General features: G+C 38.8%; 2 protein-coding genes across 11 annotated transcripts in view; one reads left to right on the forward strand and one right to left on the reverse strand.

The window, feature by feature from the left end:
• Positions 1-149: 149 nt before the first annotated feature.
• dph7 (diphthamide biosynthesis 7) lies at positions 150-5,383 on the reverse strand. 2 transcript variants are annotated; one of them, XM_015046811.1, is made up of 10 exons: positions 5,237-5,383; positions 4,856-5,035; positions 3,926-4,059; positions 3,761-3,848; positions 3,464-3,558; positions 3,203-3,360; positions 2,225-2,297; positions 2,064-2,129; positions 1,783-1,955; positions 150-1,007 (listed from the first exon to the last, which is right to left on the reverse strand). In XM_015046811.1, exons 2-10 carry the CDS (start codon positions 4,985-4,987, stop codon positions 604-606), a joined length of 1,323 nt encoding a protein of 440 aa, XP_014902297.1. In that variant the 5' UTR covers positions 4,988-5,035; positions 5,237-5,383; the 3' UTR covers positions 150-603. The 2 variants fall into 2 exon arrangements, with proteins under 2 accessions (XP_014902297.1, XP_014902298.1); XM_015046812.1 differs by having other exon boundaries at positions 5,162-5,252.
• Positions 5,384-5,510: 127 nt separating this feature from the next.
• LOC106956167 (endophilin-B2-like) overlaps positions 5,511-19,543 on the forward strand; it is a 38,878-nt gene continuing 24,845 nt past the window's right edge. The window contains exons 1-8 of one of the 9 annotated variants that reach the window (XM_015046822.1): positions 5,511-5,710; positions 6,728-6,869; positions 8,592-8,603; positions 11,449-11,577; positions 14,469-14,602; positions 15,857-15,949; positions 16,068-16,079; positions 19,130-19,192. In XM_015046822.1, the coding sequence (XP_014902308.1) occupies positions 6,791-6,869; positions 8,592-8,603; positions 11,449-11,577; positions 14,469-14,602; positions 15,857-15,949; positions 16,068-16,079; positions 19,130-19,192 (522 nt within the window). In that variant the 5' untranslated portion in view covers positions 5,511-5,710; positions 6,728-6,790. Of the gene's footprint in view, positions 5,711-5,870; positions 6,279-6,386; positions 6,480-6,727; positions 6,870-8,591; positions 8,604-11,448; positions 11,578-14,468; positions 14,603-15,856; positions 15,950-16,067; positions 16,080-19,129; positions 19,193-19,543 lie in introns of those variants that run through there. The other 8 variants (XM_015046813.1, XM_015046817.1, XM_015046821.1 and 5 more) reach the window with 8 other exon arrangements.

The following is a 19,543-nucleotide window of genomic DNA, read 5'->3' on the forward strand; positions in this document are numbered from 1 at the left end:
GCCTCTTGTATGCAAAATCCTTTTAAAATTTTATTTGTGCATAGAATAACCTTGCTTTCCTAAAAAAAAAAAGACCAAAATAAATTAAAAATTGACAATTAAAATTTTGCACATTTAGTTTAGGCAAAAAAGAAAAAAAAAACTAAAATCAACTTTTTGTTAAGAGTTTATTTTTTTTCTTATTTTCTTGGCCCACAAGTCCTTTTGACTTGATTATTTTGGCTCACATGACAAAGTTTCGAGACCCCTTGTTTATATCATGTGACAACAATAGATACAGAACAGGGTTAAGTTTGTACCTGATGAACCACTTCTGTGTTGGTTTGGGTCAGTTTTCTGCCAGAGGTCACCAGATGTTTCTAAAACACCAAGCATCACATCCTCTGCCGTAGGTAACAGGATGAAGGGCCGTCTCACTGCTGCTGCTACAGACATGTTCACTACAGACATGGGAGGTGTTTATTATAAAAAAAGTGTCATAATCAAAATAGACATTTCTGCTAAGTCAATCTCTCATGTTTTGTAGGAGAGTGGTCCATGTGTTTGTTGCATCTCACTCAGTTCAGGCTGTTTATGGGATGCGTGGCTGCAGCTCAGTCACTGTTAGTGGGACTCCTGTTGGGACGTTTCTGGAGTCCAGTCCCAGCGCCACACATGCAGCATGTGGTCGTAGAATGAGCAGCTAGCTAGCAGACAGGACAGCGACGGAGCGTCCTGACCCAGGCTGGGGGCCGGCACCGGAGCTGGACTTCGGGGGGGCGGTCCACTCGCCTCTGGGATGTACCGACCTGCGTCATCCTCCAGGGACGTGTCGAAGCTGGCAGTTGGAGACTCGTACTGAATGCGCAAGTGTCCTCTGCTCTGAGCGAGGCTTTCCTTTGGTTCTGTGGCAGGAGGGGAGTGCGGCGCGGGGTCCTCCAGGGACACCCTGGACCAGTCGGCTCCATAGGCCAGGGAGTTGTGGAGGATGTAGGAAGCAACGACAGGACAGGCTCCCCCGCTGCCCTCTGAGCAAACACGCATACAGATAAAAAAACCATCAGCAGTCCGTTTTCAACTTTGATCCACACAGGACAGTTATACTGAATAATACAAGTGAAAAACTATTTAGTAAAGACTAATCCTTCCACCTTCCAATTTAGCTTCAGCATTGAGTTCTCATATTTACACCTGGAGTGAATCTAATAAGTTTGAAATAAAGTAGAGCTGCCTGGTTAGAATGGTACGGATCTAGTCGACAGGTGATGCTTCCTACACATTTTTAGAGAGATATGCTCTAATGTGAGACTCTGCCCACCTTCCTACTGGATACACACATTCATGAATAAACAGCACAACACCAGCTGTGAAACACATGCTTATGGTGGAATATGAAAGAAAATTACTGTTTTAAATGGAATTAGCAATCACAGTTTTGCCATTTCTTAGACCAAAAATAAATGTTTATAGACTCAAAAAGAAAAAAAAATCCTTCAGTTCTGTTTTTTTTAGTTGAATACTGAAGTTTCTTGGACAGTTTCTTTAACCAATATTATTTAAAAACTGGTGCACCAGTCTCCTGATAAAAATTGACTTTTAAAGCTCAACAGTGATATATTTTAACTTTGGAATCTGCATCAATTAACTGAATGAATTGAGTCAAAATAAATCAAACATTATTGGTGAGCAGCCATGTTTCTATGCCTAGTAAGTCAGAAAAATATCATCCCTCTGTAAAATTGAGTTAGAAACAGTAATTAAGAACTGGGAGCAGCTTTTCCTCGTCTCTCTGATCATACCAACCTAAGGCCTGCTGGCAGTGGAGGATGTGGAAGTCATTATGCATGCAGGCAGCCAGCAGAAGGTACTGATGGCTGGGATGCCACTTCAGCCTCCACACCCCGCCTCCCACCGCGCTCTGCCCGAGGGGCTGCCGCATGTTCCTGCCATCCCACAGCAACACCTGCTCATCGTAGCTGCCGAAGGACAAGATTGGAGCACGATAACACGACGACCGAATACAACACAACACCCAGCAGGAGGATATTCCTTTATTTTCCTTCATTAAAGATGAGGATACTGACCTGCCTGTGGCCAGGATGTGCTCCAGATGAGGGTTGCTGTGAATACTGCACACACCCATTGAGTGCCTGAAGCAGAAAAGCTCAGAATTTACCGGCAAGGTTTGGCAGGAAGGACATCAGCAGTGACACACACAAACACACACATAAATCTCTTTCTCTACCTTTTACTGGTGAAAGCAGGGCTAGAAGGAGCAGCTCTGAGATCCCAGCCTTTCAGTTTGCAGTCGTCCCCCCCTGGGAAGAAGGTTCCAACATGAACACTAAGGCTGCTCAGTGTAGTGCAAATGTGTCATCACAATATCAGTCTGCAAAACATTCAAACTGTAAAGGTCTGTTTGGAGTGCAATAACATTTGACTAATATATTACAAGTGTTATAAGGCTGCATTTACATACAGATGTAAGATGTAACACAAAGGCTCACTGCAGCTTTCTGATCTATTCAGATTACAAAGAAAACAGCCACACCTTTCCAAGTTCTTAGCGCTACTATGCGTTTGTCACATAAAAGCCGCTGAATTTGTGGTCGTCACGTAACAAGATATGAAAAATTACAAGAAGTGTAAATGTTTTTCAAAGAAACTCTGTAAACAAAGGGTCGTCTTTGCTGATGCTGTCAGTAACAGCAGCCGTTACATGGATCAACGTGAATTGCATTGAACTTTAAATAGTGCATAATTGAATGTGTTTGTGTGAGGTTGAGTCTTCTTCAATTGTTTTCCAGCAACATAGGGTCATTATATAGCACAATCAACTATTTTACCTCCCATTGCTATAAAAATGCTGCATACAACTTATGTGACTTAAAAGAAATTTGACTCGGTAATTTGACGCCTGAAAATTGGGTCCCTCTCTCTAAAAAATCCTGCTCTTTCCTGCAAATGGTTGCCATGGTGATTAAAGGATTTCTCAAGCATGCAAGAAAGAATCAAGTCAACACTCCAGGTGTGTTTCTGATGAGGGAATAACATTATAACATAATGAAAAGCTCAAGGGAGTTGCTTTTACATAATATCTCCCCTTTAAAACCTGCCAAATCCTAGACCAGATGATTTTATTTTGGGCTATGTTCTGAAACTAACTGATCAATCACGTCAATATTTGCAGGAACTATAAAATGATGGGAAGCAGTTGTGTTACCAGAATAAAGCAGCTGTGTGTTCCAGTAGGAGAAGGCTGTGATCCAGGCCTCAAAATCATGAGCTTTCCATTGGGACAGAGCCATCAGAGCTCCTTCAGACAGGGAGAACACACCGACGCAACCCGCAGAATCACTGCACGCCACCCGGATGTCACTGCTGCTGGGAACGGAAGGGTCTGCTTCATATGGCCTCTGATTATCCACCACTGGAAATTTTACTTAAGGAAAATAGCAGCAGGAGCTCACATAGCTTACAGTACCTGTCCATTCTACCAGTGGACCAGTCCAAAGACAAAGCCAGGCGCTCTGCTCCAACCTCCAAGCTGCACATAGTCTGCAGACTGCACCCACCTTCCTACTGGATACACACATTCATGAGTAAACACCACAACACCCGCTGTGAAACACATGCTGACGGAAACAAAACATTCTAAAATAAGAAACAGGACACATGATAACTCCAGACCATTACTGAGGCACAGTCATGTCATTGCTTAATTTAAGGTTGCTGTTATCAGAAGACATCACTGGGATTCTTCTGAAGCTGCAGTTCTCACCTGATTATCCAGCAGAGTGTAGAGGTGCAGCTCTCCTGTAGCAGCAACCATTCCCAGCAGCGGCCTGCCTGACACAGGGACGTGGCACCTGGCCATGAGGGAAAACATTGAACAGAAAGGAAATGATCACGACTACATCCGTGCTAGTGAAGCCCGACTTCTCACCATTTCAGATCCAAAATGGCTGCTGTATCCAGGCGCTGCAGCTCAGTGAGAGGAGGGCTCATCGGACCCTCACGGCGAAACTGAAAAAGGTAGAGGCGGCCAGTCCGGCTGGGCGCGGCGTCCTCTCCGCCTTCCTGCAGCATGAATGACATACAGCAGAGATGTGCGTGTAACTACGCCGTATGGCATGATTAATCACTATTCAGTTCAGTACTTCATGGAGATATTCTTTTTTGCATAGCTGTTTTAGGTTGCACTGCTTATGGTGTGTTCAGGGTCCTGTGGAATTTTTTGCCCAATTTTCCATTTGCACAAAATAGTGACACGTCTCCTGGACACCTTCTTCCTCATGTTCCTACATGGCTTCTTTAAACAGTGGTTTTCGTTTCAGCAGCTCTCCGGGCATTTTCCAATACATTTTATCTAGGAGCATCAGGGCAACAGGGGTCAAGTACAAATGAACACTTCATTTTTCATGTTTGTATTTTGCTAGAAATTAATTTAGACTGTGTAACATTTTCCTCCCAACTAACTTGGGTTGGTATGTCAAATAAAATCCAAATAAATTGCAACATGTGAAAAAATTATGATAAAACACAAACACTTAAGGACTCAAATTTCCCAACACTTCTAGAATCCAAAGTCGTTAATTTTTCTCTTAATTTGTTTTTTTTAATTTTTTTTATTGATAATAATGGCGCATGTAACATTTTGTACAATTATTTTCTGGTTTTGTATTATGGCTTTGTAATTTTCTTCTCGCTATTGTTTTTATTTGTTCCACTTTTCACTCTAATCAATAATAAGCTAGAGAAAAAACTCGCAAAAGTTTTTAGATTACCAAAGGACTTGAATAAATTGGAATTGCGCTGCTCACTGTTGGAATGTACTCCTGCGCTCTCCAACAGGTTGAGCCGCATCTTATCTCACCGCTTTCTGCAGCTGGTATGTCCCACATGCCAGGATGTCGTGGCTGGGGGACAGTGGACACCATTCCACCGTGTCCGCGCTCAGCTCCGTGTCAAATACCTGCAGACTGCGGGTCCTTGACTTCCAAGCCATGGCCACCTGGTCTGCATAACGCTACCGTGTTGATTGGTTTGGTGGCAGCTAAACATTAGCAACAAAAAACAACAGTACAGTCTTGTTTAGTTTAGTAATATATTTTATCCCAAGCTAACTCCCGTTAAGCTAACTAAGCTAACAAACAATGTGGTAACAACAGCCTGAGTTTACCTTCTGGCTAGACTCTGGGGGAAGGTGGAGTTTGGTCATAGGTTGACATTTAAATTAGTATACTTGCTAACTTACCTCAACAATGGTTAGCTGTACGAAAAAGCTGGAAACAAAACTCACGCGCTACCGAAGCAGAGTAAACTCTGTGCGTTCTTACGTCATCACTGTGCATAGTGCTGCATTCAGGAACCAAACAGGAGTGTTAATGGGAAGTGTCAGCAGGTTAGAAAGTCTGCACACTGTGTATTTGTGGACAACCAGTGACAGGCAACTCAGGAACATACATTAACACTGCTAGTGTCACAGTTGCTTAACACAGTTAGTGTGGGTTCCACTAACATACAGTTAGTGGTACTCACACTCAGAGACAGATAAGTTTTTGGAGAGTTGCAGATCATAAAAACAGCAAAGTTGGTGAGGTGTGGGTGTTCAAGCTACAGGGTCGACAACTAGAGATGAAAAGGGCCATAGTCGAGATCAGGCAAGAGTTCCAGTGATAAATCGTGTTCACAGGCGACATTGTGTTGAAGAGAGCATAGTGAGGTGGAGGTAAATATGCAAAGATTTTCACTTAAAAGTGAACAAACTGGAGAGGAATAATAGAGGAAGAAGAAAACCAGGGAAAAGTTTCATGGATGTATGTAGTGAAGGGGGATGTGCATAGACATCAATACGGGTATGTGACAGGGAAGGATGCTGGGTATGGAGTTGGATAGCGACCCCTAAAGGAAGTAGATTTAAAAAAAAGACAAAGAACTTGTGACATTGTTTTTAGGATTTTATTTTTTTAGTGTTTCGGTGGAAGAGCACAGCAGCTACAAGTGCAGGAGAAAAATCATCACAAACTCACAATTATTGTTATTTTATTATTATTATTATTATTATTATTTAGTAAACCAGCCAGTAAAAAAAACGCCTTTTGACGTAATGAGAAGCTACGCGTAAGACGGTCACGTGATTTATTTTTTGGCTAGTGCCATATTTTTGTAGCTACTGCTGTAAGAAGCTCCCTCTAAAGCAAAACCAGTAGCTTACAGCTTCGCCTACTAACGCCATGGATTTCAACGTGAAGAAGTTAGCCAGCGGTGCGGGGCTGTTTTTCACGCGAGCCGTCCAGGTATTTAAACGCTGCGGCGGCTTGACTCGCTCTTCCTTTCACTTTGCCTACCAGCTGTTACGTTTCAGGACGTCTGACTCTGCAGTTCATCTTCAAAACACACCTCTTTATCACAACTAGCAGGACATGTTCTCAATACTCAGGTCTTAGCTTTGCTATATTCAGTCGTAGGCCGACGAAGCAGAGCTATACAAAGTCACGGTCGGTAATTTTAGCCAAACCATTACTAATTAACGAAGAGTGTCTTTATTCACTTTGTCATTTACTCATTTGGCAGCAACAGTAGGGTAAAAATGATAAATATGAGCACAAGCAGGTTGAGACCATGATAATTAGGGATGTTATTATGGTAATTATTAATGAAACTTTGAGCCTAAGTTATTTATTAGCATGTGGAGATGACATTGGTTGACTTGTAACAGGGTGTTTGTGGTTGTTTGCTGTTTCAGTATACTGAGGAGAAGCTGGGCCAAGCGGAAAGGACAGAGTTGGATGCTCACTTTGAGAACCTAATGAGCCGCGCTGACTGCACCAAACACTGGACAGAGAAGATCTACAGACAGACTGAGTACCTGCTGCAGCCCAACCCAAGTATGATTACTATGTGGTAATGTGTCATTACAGAAGGAAGTACTACCTGAGCTCATAGTGTCTTCGAGCAGGACCACTGTAATGTCTAGGAATGTCTGCAGTATTACATCGGGTGGCACAGTGACAGTTTTGGGGTTGTTGCCTTTTTGGTTAATCAGAAATGGTTGGTTTCTTCTGAAAGTTATTGTCAGTTTGTAAAAATGATTTAAGCTACAGACTGTTGTAACCTCAGTATCCATATTTTTCAGTTTTGTGCCATAATAAAAATCATCAGGTGCTTATCAAGTTCAAAATGACCTCAAGCTAATCTCAAGTGTACAAAAACATACTGCAGTCTAAACTAATTTATTAAACTAAAAGTAACAGAAATGTTGGGAAGCTGTGTGTGGGAAAGAAAGTACACTCCTGTCGTATTCTTCTTAAATGCCAAAGTTTTTAAGAAGGAAAGTAACTCTTAATTAACTGATAATTAGCAAGTATGTCTGCCTATATCAGGCAGGAGTTTTGGCAGTTTGGTGGTCTGAACCATACAGGTTCATGTCAGCAAAAGGGCCAATGAAGAAAAGGCATCAGCAGATACCCTAATGAAGCAACTGTTGCTGCACTTCAATCTGGGGTGAGTTATAAGGCCATTCCCAACCAATTTGTGGAAAGCATGCTAAATGTTGGAGTTGATGACAGAACATAGAAAAGGACCAAACCAACATAACATATTTGGAGAGGTTGCTAATACAGAAGCATGAGTTAGGTTTGCAGCTTAGTAAAATGCAAAATCTTTTGAGCAATGTTCTTAGAACACATGAGACCAAAGTTGTGCACTGTGCTGTGTTTGTTGAAAAACCAAAGGCAGTGAATCAGCAAAAGCAGTTCTTGCCAGCTGTCTAGCATGGTGGTGGAGGAATGATGATGTGCACGTGTCTGGCAGCCACTGAACCTGAGCAGCTTCCCATCATTTAGCTGTCAGTGAATGCCTCTGAACAGTACTCCATTAAATGCAAGAACAGCTGTTTTACTATTGAATCTGGGCTGAAATTGGATTGTGCGACAAGTCAATGATCCCAAGCACAACAGCAACCTGCAGTATAGTGGATATGAAAGCCGGGTAAGTCCAGCCCATAACCTGACTGAAATGCTCTGGGTGGGACCCAAAACATTTATCTGTTGACATATAATATTGGTAATTCTTTAAGGTTTCTAAAAAACTGGCAAATGTTCAGGATTTTTGTAGTTAAAAAATGTTTTTGCTTCCCATAAAAAACACACCGTTTTATAGTCACATGACGGGAAATTGAAGGGAAATTGTTCATTAAAGAGAATTCTGTAAGCCTCTACAAACAATGTCTTGTAAGATAGTGGACCAGCTTTCATCCACAACAATATGACAAACCAATAGTCATCCAGAAAACAACTGCCTAAAGTGACTGCTGCTGACGGTGGCGCTACATGCCATTGAATCCTAAGGTGTACTTTGTTCTCCCATACTATTTTTCTATTTTGTCTTGATCTTTATTTAATAAATGTTCATGCTTTGCAGTGATTTTTTAACACTTGATGTTAGATTTTCACGATATTGGAATCTGACTGATTACAAACTTACAATTGAAAGAAAATTTACTATTTTCCCCTCTTGGCTATAGTTGATAATATTGATCAGGCTGTGTAGGATGAGATGTAAGGACAGAGAGCTCTAACTTGTCATTTTTTTGACTCTTCATGCCACAGTTGATCATACTGGTGAGTATTCTGCCTTCCAATCCCCCTGTAGTGCTCTGCTGTGGAAACCTTTCATGCTTTGCATCATTAGCATAAAGGAGTAATCAACAAGAACAAAAATGCTCATATTTTTGTGTTGTTGAGATCAAATACAGATTTTTCACTTTGCGATTAGGAACATCAGAGTGACTGTTGACCACTGAAGAGTTATCTCCGAACAAAGGCTGCTGTTTCACACAGTTAATCAGACAAAATGTTTCCTTAGGATCTTTTTCACTAAACCGATCTCAGTGCTAGAGCTGACTGAGCACCGGGCTTCTTCAAACCTGCTGTAATACAGACTGCTACAGGAGATTATTCCTGTCCACAGCCATCACCACCTGCAACGACTTTTTGAAGAATCTTGAATAATTCCAGTTACATTTAATTTCCCTTTGGGATCAATAAAGCATTTTTTAATTGAATTTGATCAATTTTCAGAATAATGTAAATCAGTCTTTAGTAGATTTTTAGATGGTAATTTAAATGTTAAATGATAGAGATAATGTTCATAAATATTAATAGATTAAAAGATTACTGTTAAATGTTTGTAGTGTAGTTTTCCTAAGCCATAAACTTGAAAGAAATGTTTTATAGAAAGAAATGAGACTTTCAAACTCTTTGAACTATTTTGAGTTCTTTTCATTGGGTAATACCAGCATCTGCTAACAGTTTTCCTTGTGGAGTCTGTTTGGTGTTGGTAATCTGACAGTTTAATAAAGGACCTGTTTTATTGTCCTACTTATTTGTCTACAGAAAGATATTACACAAACAAACATGAACACCAATTTAATAGACTAATTTCAACCTGTTTTCTGCGCTAAATAATTAAGAATATATAGACACGTTGCATGTTATTGTTTACATCCAAATACGTTGGAGGGTAAAAAGAATCTTCTTTTACATGCCATCTGTAGCCGTGCTTCTGTTGTAGAATAGTTCTTTTGACAAAATGAAACCTGGAGATGTAAGGGGTTTTAATTTAGTGCGGTGCGCCACAACAACGGGAAAGATAATATAGGAAAACCGTTGAACGACTCAAAACCGCTTGTATTCTTCTTTTTTATCGCTGTCTGTCAGCTATTCTACACAGTTGCGATTACTGACTGACAACATCACTAATATATCAGGATTCAACACCAAAGAACACTAAACATTTCTTACACAAAGAGCAGAACATTCAGTCCGTCACTGTATCATGTTTTCAGGCTCCATGTTTATCTTATGATTATTAATAAGTGATTGTCTGAAGACAGCGGTGGCAGATCAGCTAATTTAAACCCGTGCTCTACTGATGATCTGTCAGAGATGGTGTGCGGGTGTTGCCTTTTTTTTTTTTTTTTTTAAACTTAACCAAAACGCATCAAATTCTGCAGTAAATTTTAAGGTTGTCAAAGTCAAGCTGGGATTATTGACTTCCCTCTACCTTGATATTTTTCAATTAGTAGCAAAGCACTGCTTCCCTTTTTCTATTATATATTATGCATATATTTAAGATTTACCATTTTCTGTTGACCACTTGACAGCTAAAACCAATGGTGGTCCTTGTTGACGAACTTAACATTTGGATTTTAGGGTATTCTTCAAGATGCCATCGATTCTGTTTCATTTGAATTTTACTAAATTAGGTAAAATCTACATCCTTATTAAATTTAAAATGTTAGGGTTAGGGTGTTTAGCATATTTACTTAGGGCTTGGCAATAAATTAATAGTAATACAGATTGTGATAGACATATGATCAATACGTACAATAGACTGTTCAATAATTTCCCTGAACTTTGTTCCAGAACTGCACAGCATTCTGGGAGATGTAGGCAGAGGAAAGACTTCAGCTGCACAAGCTAGATTGTTATCAATAGTTTGGCTGTATATCAGACATTTAAAACAAAGAAATTATCAATAATTCTTATTATCAAATGACATGAAACATTAATATCATGATACGTTTATCATCCACATCGTCCAGCCCTATATTGACTAATTCTTATCTAATGCAGAAATTATGACATTGATTTTGCAACTAGTAAAAGCAGTGGAACAAAGCAGTGCAGTGCAGAGAATTTTATTCTTTTACCTGAAGTGACAAGAACAAATTTCAGCCAGAAAAAAGGTTCTGCTCAGATGATGTGGCAATAACCAGCTACAACAACTCCCAGCCTGGGCTGAGGCCTGAGAGAGAGAACAGTGTCTGTGTTCAGGGTTAAAACAGAGGGCAGGATTTTAGCTTTCTAAGAAACATTGCCTCCATGTCCACATTCACTATGGCTTTCCATGTGCTCCTCACTTCATTTTGCTTAACCTAACGCAGTTCTAATTTGTGGTGGTTTCATTGAGCTCATTATAACAGACAATATTTTTGATTTTACATGTATCTGTACCAATCTGTCTTAGTCAGTTATAACAAATCAGAACTGCAGTTTCCTTTTCAATATGTGATTATTTTATAGTTTAATGCCTGCTGAGAGAACAATATGTGGAACCGAACAGGTGATCACTGATGTATTTTGTTTGTTGTTAATTTAACTGACTGATTACAAAAAAAAAAACAATGTATCAAACAAAGTTACTAATACATTAGTAATAGTAAATTATCTCTAAATTTGTTCTGCTAAAACCACTCTGACAGATTATGTGCCACACACAGAAACAAGTTCATTTCAGAATAAAGTTGGTTTAAAGTGTTGCTGGAGTTTTCGCCTCACCATGCACCTTGAAAGTGGGTGAAGTTGTGCCAGAAGTCTTTGGATCTCAGTTTGTAATGAATAGAAATGATCGTAAAGAATAACCTGTCTGCTTCATAAATTAAACTCAGGATTTACCCTGCAGGTGCCAGAATTGAGGAGTTTCTCTATGAAAAGCTAGACATGAAAGCACCCTCCAGGGTTACCAATGCAGAGCTGCTGGGTCAGCATATGGAAGATGCTGCGAAGGAGTTTGGGCCTGGTACACCGTACGGTGAGTGTATTAGCTCTGAAGGCTCTGATGGTTAAATTGGAACGTGCTACCAGTGGTTTCTTGAACTCTGGTCCTCTGGCTTTTAGCTGTGTCCCTGCTTTAACACACCCGACTGAATAGGAAATGAGTAGGTCACTAAAAGATCCTCCACACAATTTGTCAGTCCTGAGCTGTTGGATGATGCTGGAGTTTTGTAGCTTGAGTGAAGACAAAAGGATGTTCCTGGAGGTGGTTAAAACCACAGACAGGAGCGGTAACACTTTATTTGAAGGGCTGTGCATTAGAGTAACATGAAGGAGGCTTAATAATGTTTGACTGTTGTCAGGTCACTTGGTAAATTAACACACTTCTAATGCAAAGTTGATACTTTTAATGACTTTTTAATGCAACTTTACTTGAAAAATGTAATTATTTACCAAGTAAATCAAAGTTTATGTTTTTAATGCACATTTAACAATTTCTATTGTAACTTTGGATTAAGAATGTAATTATTTACTTAATGACACTTCATGACTCCTCCATGTTTATGACAGGTGCTGTGTCAGTCTTATTCACACTGCTTCAGTTAAATTGTTAACAAAGGAGCTTCTCAACACACAGAGTACTGTGGAAGAAAACTCTTCTTTTGTTGCAATATTTAAATTGAAATTAATGAAACGTAACATTGACATAAAATATCAATGCTAACAAAATATTATCATTAGCGTTATTGAATATTTCACTCATCCAGGGTGACAGAAGATCGAGGCTTTCTGAAGCTCTTGCTTCAAACTGGCTCTAGGATATTTTTCAGTATAAAATAATTTTTTCTGTTGCCTGTTCAATGGATGTCCTTCCTCTCTGCATGTTGCTTGCACTGTTTTCCACTACAGGCTGTAAATAGTTTTTCCCGTCTGTGTAAGTCTGAGGATCAATAGAGCTTTAAATGAGGTTAGCTGCTCTCTGCATTCTGCTGCAGCATCAGTAGTCATGTAGCTGTCACTAGGGAAAGCTATTGCTCCAAAATTCAATAAGTGAGTCTGATTTATGCATGAGTTGTGCAACCCTAGTACTTCAGCATCCCGTTGTCTTTTAAAAAGATGGACTGAAAATTCAGATTAGCTCAAACTCTGACTGATGCCACAGTTTTTCTAGGTTCTATTAATTTCTTAGAAAGTGGAAATAAATCCTCCACTTTTCACTCAAAAATATCCCGTCTTTAAGACCAGAAACCAAACTATGCCAACACGATGGTTTTAGTTGTTGGTATATCCTGCTTTACTGTGCTTAAAGCTACAGTATGTAACTTCTATAAAAAACATCGTTTTTATGTATTTGTTAAAATAGTCACCATCTCATGACATTATGTTGGGAGACTGGTAATTTGTGAAACAATGGATGTCCTCTACATCCTGCCTGAGCGACTTGTTGGCTTCTGAGGAAAAGCACCTCTCCCAACCAAGAACAACCAGTCAGAGCCAGGTCTTATGTGGTTTTACGATTCGTTTAATGAATAAACCTTTGCAGTTCAAACATTACTTGTTTCCTCAAACTTTAGTCAAACAACACTAACCTAAAGCCAACATCAGGATAAGCTGTTTCTCATTGGAAGAGATGAACTGGCAACTTTTTCTTATGGAATGTGGGTTTGGTCTAATTGTGATGCACATACTAATTAACCACTGATTAAAATTTACCAATGGGTAGTCTAAGTCAAAGGGGAGGGGAGGTCGAGGGAATAAGAATTCTCAAAAAGGATTTTTCATTCATTAATTGATGAAAACTAAAAAAATGAAGATATGTGTAAATTTATATTTAGTCTCTGGGTTTATTAGGAAACAGCACATTGTTTAGACTTTGTTCAGAGCTCAGTAAAAATCCAATAAAGGGAAAAAGGAAAATCAATATTGGCCAGTAAAAGCCTCATCAGCACATTTTTGATGATGACTTTTGGCCTTCACTTGCCCCATCTTCTTAAATATGTCAGTTTCTATTTAAGGGCTCTTTAGGGGTCATTATGGATCTGCTGCAGGAATAGAGTTCTGTCAAGTTGTGCTGTCATTGTTGTTTTTGTTGTTTTAAGTAAATAATCTTTTGCACAATGGTGACACCTACTGGAGCAACTCCATTCCTACATTTAGCATCTTCATAGGAGTTCGCTAGTCCAAGAGTGGTGAACCAGTTCAGCATTAAGAGCCAAATTAATTAATCACTGTAAAGAGGAATGCAGCAATTTCAAGATTAGCTTTGTACCACATTTCTAAAATGTTTTTGTTTCTTCGTGGGACTCCTAATGGTGGTTAGTTTTTACAACTGTCTTTGGGTTTGGTTTGTACTCTGTTCAACTGTTTCACATGTTTAGACTTAGCTTGTTAAAGTGTTGTAAAAACTCATTCACAGGCATACAGCAAACTTTTGAGCTTTGTCTGACAAACTGTCTTGTGTGGAAGTGTCTCATGCAGGACATTTTTGAAACATGTTGGACAATTTACTCAGATTTGTATCTATTTGAGGGTACTGTGTTGATCGCTTACATTCTGATATTTAATCTGTACTTTAAACATTATTTTGGTGTAACACCCCAAGATCATCACTGGCCTCTTTAAAAGCTTCCTGGATTCCCCCCTGCTCAGGGGTGAATTTAATGTAACGAAACATTTAACATAAATATTAATATTCAAGACTGGTTTGGCGCACAATAATACATATTAATAATTTAAACTCTCAGAGAAGTCTCTGTTTCTTTCTGATTTTTCTCACTTATGTTTTTTCTGCAGTTGAAAAATTGCTCCATATCTCAAATCCATGAACCACAAAGTGCACCAACATGAAATAATGCAGCCAGTAGAAATACAGATACCTGTTGAGAAAAGCTTGTGACAATTTGTGACAATTCTTTGGTCTTGTTGCAGGGAGCACTTTGCTGAAGGTTGGGGACTGTGAGAGGAGACTGGGAGCAGCAGAGAGAGAGTTCATTCAGACCTCAGCCATCAGCTTTCTCAATCCACTCAGGAACTTCCTGGAAGGAGACTGGCGAACCATCTCAGTGAGTGTGGAACATTGAGAAGTGGAACACTTTAAATGTTTGGATGATTTCTCAATTTTACATTTCGATACCCACTTTGATAACATGTTCATTAGAGGAAAAGTAGTCAACCATGAGAAAAAAGAGTCAACTCATATAGGACTTTAGGAAGTGTGTGTCCCTTTACCTCTGATATAAAACTAATACAGCACTTCAGAAAAAGCACTTCATACATTCCAGTGAGGACAGAGTTATTACTCCCTCATGCAGGGCGCCGAGGCGGTCCACCGGCAGTAGACCCTGCTTTTGAATTAAAATATGTTAAGTAGACAAGAACTGTAAAAATATTACTGGGTAATTATTTGTTAAGGGAAAATGTTGCCAGTGAAACACTATTTAAATCTAAAACTAGTCTTAAAAGCAACAAATCAAAAAATACAAGTAAAATGAATATCAATTATTTGCACTTCTGTTTAATCCAAATTAAGTCATCGGCTCCCCTGAAGCCCCGCAGGGCTTCAGGGGCCCCTTAAATGCTAATTTTTTTTAACACAGACCACAGATACATAAATGTAACATTTATTTATTGAGCATATCAATGCTGCTAAATTTGATTTAATGGTTTCTCCATGCATAAATTAAAAATATTTTTAATTGTTTAACATTTAAATGTACGATTTTAAGGAGCTCGTAAGTTTACTTTGTAAATATTTAAAGAAAAATTGTGTTGTTACAACAGCAACAATCTGATGGTATGAATTTAATCTTTGACATTGAGCTCCGTTTGTTCACAAATACAAATTAGTTAACTGCAATTATAACTGATTGCTTTTTAGGTTGACCAATTAATCTACTTAATTAATCTTTTGTTATTAATGGAATTAATTAATAGATTAATGGAATTAATGAATACATTTTCTTTTTTTTTTTTATTTATATAAATGAACTTGTTTATCTTTGCACTCCTGGGTAATGAATGAAGCAACGATCCAGATTTGCCTAGTCAAAGCCTGGGCTGAAATTCAATAAATTGCTGTGGAATTACTTTAAACAGGCTGTTTATTCTTGAAAACCTTTCAAGTGACCTAATTAAAACAGTTCTGTAACTTTCCCTTAATAAATAAAATCATCATTTATAAAAACACGTTTTATATTTGTTTTACCATTTGAACATTAAAGTGTGACAAAAAAAAAAAAGCAAAAACAAAAGAAATTTGAACGGGTGCTGTCTTGCTGCAGTAGCTGGGTGCTTAGACTCTTTATGTTTTTGAACAGAGAGAGCGCCGTCTGCTGGAGAACCTTCGCCTGGACCTGGACGCCTGTAAAGCACGTGTAAAGAAGGCCAAGGCGGCCGAGGCCAAGGCAGCAGTAAGACCCGACTCACTCCCACGCCCCCTCAGCTTTCCCTTTAATCATTCCAATAAAAGCATTGGTGTGTGTTGGTTTCAACCATTACTAATTGTCTGCATATTGACCATCTTTGCAGTGCGAGGGTGCAGTAAGTATTAAAAACTGCTTTATATGGTGCACACCTTGAGTTATTTTCTCAGTCTTACTAGCTTTAATCTGCAGTGCTACTTCTATTGGCGAAAGACAAAAAACAAAAATATTTAAAAAGTCAAGGCAGTGGACTGAAAAAATATCCACCACCTCGAGAGTCTTTTGTTGTCTCTATTGACTCTAGGACGTTAGTCTTAATGACTGACGGTGTTTGGATGAATCATGCTTATTCTTTTTTTGCTTTTACCTGCGTGCCTTCTTTTGTTTGCTGTCATCTTTGTTTATTAGAATTTCTTTTTTAGATTAGGAGTTAGTGACATAAAGCATTGCTTTGGTGCAATGCCTCAGTGAAACTGTTCTGACGGTGCAAGTTATCTAGGTAAATTGGTTGCAAAATGGCAGGAGCTTGGAGATTTCAAATTAAATCTTCAAATGAATGAACTGTTAAAAAATTTGCACCTGCATAAAAAATGCAAAATACCTCTAGTATTTACACATATGATCATGATTATAATTTTTTTTTCCATAATCAAACAGCCCTACTTTAGATTCTGTTCAAATGCATTTTACTAAAACAAATGTATAAATTTTCTTAAAAAATAAATAAATAATGTTCTTGCTGTGAAAACTCTTATTTATTGTCATAAAAAGGTTCTGTCACTAGATGGCAGTAGAGCCATACAAACCTTTTTATGTTACCAGACATTTAAAGAAAGAGAATTGGACTTGTCAAACATCAGCTCTCACCAGAGCAGATGCCTGAAGTCTAACTAGGTCACAGGTTAGAGATGCAGGACAAGTCTTGTAGAAAATATAGAATCATTGCTCTTTGTTTTCCTTCTGTTGTTTTTATTTGATGTGAAAATATTACAAATATGATAGCTAAGCACATAAACACACTTATTTGAAATGCCTTTTTTGTTGATGTTTTACAGATTAACCACACAAGGTAGATTATCAAATAACTTCCTGTTTTTAAAAAGCACATCTAAAATGCCTTCAACAAAGTCTGAGCAGGGAGTACAAAAGTGTCAGTTATTTGTTGTTTTGTCTTGATCTTTGGATGGATGTTTTTCTTGGCTCTAACAAAATGCCTTTCAATCTGAATGAATCAGCTGCACATTCTCCATGTTCTTACATGACTGGAAGAACAATGCTGGCAAGAGATCAAATTAAGAATAGCAGAAAACAGATGCAGAGCATGACCATCACTGCACTTTTCTGGAAAGTGAGCTTAAAACAGGAAACTGTGACTTGTTCCTGTATCATCACCACTTCTGCACCCATGCTTCTTTATGCATCACTGAGTTATTTGTAACTCAATCCTTGTCCTGTACTTGTACAGAATTAAGCAGCTGACTGGCCATCCACTTACTGATTGTGTATTTTGGCCACAATTACAGCCAGTTTTCCCTTTTTTGTTCTTTTACTTTTTTGTTTGTAATTAATTTATTTTTGTAATTCATAATTGTTAATTTTTTTATTTTTTTTTTTTAGTTTCTTTATTCGGAGAAATATATTTTTTTTCATGTGATGATGAAACCATTACTTGTCTGGAATGCTTGCATGTGCATGATGAAAGCACAGCCTGCAGCTTCAGACTGGAGTAGTAAGGTCAGTGAGAGACTGACTCACTGGTTTCAGTAATGTGGCAGCTGTTGTTTGTATACAGTGATTGCATCACCTCTCTACACCTTTCTTTTATAACTTCAGACACACCTAATATGAAAGTATGCTGGCTGTTGTAAATTCCCCTCTTCTCTTTTCTCCCTTACAGTTAATCTGTGTAATTCCTGTAAGCTGATGTCACTTTAAAATAGGCCTGCATTCCAGGAGCTTTATATACACCTTCAGATGAAATGTAAACATAAATCTAGACTTTAAAGATGGTTTCTGTATGCAGTATCTTGCAGAAGTCTCACATTCAGTTATGCAACAACTACAAACTTCACTGTATCTTGTAAGGGTTTTATGTGAGTGAACAACTCACTGTAGAGCAGAATTGTAAGGTGGGTGGAAAATCATTCTTGGTTTTCTTTTTTGAATGCATTATTGAACTCTGGTGCAGAGCAAAAAAGCAAACTCTGGTCATCCTACAAACCTCAGGCTCTGTTTGGTTGAAGTGAACTCTGGCGTGGTTCAAATGCATATGTGAACACCAAGTGGACCGGAGAACACTCCAAAAGCACGAAGCGGACCATAGTATGGGGCATTGTGGGTAAATGCAACCAAAACAAATGGAGGGCCTACCGTCGGCAGGAGAAATGGCTTGTAGTCGTTTGCCAAAGAGAAATCCTCCAATGGTTAAAATCTGATGCCTCTCAATTTTTATTTGCATTTTGTGAAGAAGGAAGTTTTCATGTTGCTTCGTTCAGTGGTTGTTGGTGAGGAGGTGAAGAGATTGCTCAAAGGGTTTGGTTGGTTTGACACGGTGCAGTGTGAAAGCAAAATGAATATCTGAAACTGAAGCACTTGTTGCAATTTTGGTCCACAATCAAACAGAGTCCACCAGTGTTTTTATGTGTGGAAACACCCTAAAGCATAGTATGAATGCAGCTGTTCCATTTCAGTCTGGAAGAATGAGGTCTGGTTAGATTAGACCAAAACTGAACACGGTACAGTAGAACATGTTGGTCCATGCACATCTTTGTTTCAGTAGTTACCGGGAGTCTGGTCAGAGTTTGCAGGAAAATGGAAAACAAAGGGCAGAACTGGGGAAAAAAGCTGTTGGAGGATTTAAGACACTGAATACTGTGGTGGCAGTTCACCTTCCATCAGAACAACTGAACATGTGCAAGTTAAAACAGACAAACTAAGTCAAAGGTGCTTCTTATTACATATGTTTGACTAACACTTTAAAATACATTTACAATTCAGCAATGGTTTCCTGCTGTTTCACAGTCAGACATTACTTTGTGTGTTTCTCACATAAAAGAGCAATACACTATAGCATAGTTTGTTGTTGTAACGTTAATACCTTTGCAAGGCAATGTGCAGAGTGAATACACAGCAGTACAAATGATGAAATAATAATTCTGATTTGTGTAGGTGGCCCCAGATTTCCAGGAGACCAGGCCTCGCAACTATGTACTTTCTGCCAGTGCCTCTGCGGTAAGAAGACACTTCCTCCTCACCAATTTTATGAAGTTTAAATGCCACATACGACAATGACAAATCTATGCTGGATATAGCAGACGCCACTGCTTACATCTCCCAGATTCCTAAAAACACTTAAACACTTTTTCACATTAATGTAACTTGGCAGCATACAGATAAAAACTGCTCTGATCTGATTGATAAAATGATATTTAGCAACAGACATGGCTTCAGCATTGAGAAGGGGGCGTGTCCATACACAGAGATTAGTTCACTCTACATGCCAGACTTTTGTGTAATGTTCTCCAGTAGAGGTGTGCCGATCGATCGGTCACCGATCATAATCGGGCCGATTTTCATGAAAAA

Source organism: Poecilia latipinna, unplaced genomic scaffold, assembly GCF_001443285.1.
Source record: "Poecilia latipinna isolate Pla-1442-1.1 unplaced genomic scaffold, P_latipinna-1.0 Scaffold793, whole genome shotgun sequence".
Lineage (NCBI taxonomy): Eukaryota > Metazoa > Chordata > Actinopteri > Cyprinodontiformes > Poeciliidae > Poecilia > Poecilia latipinna.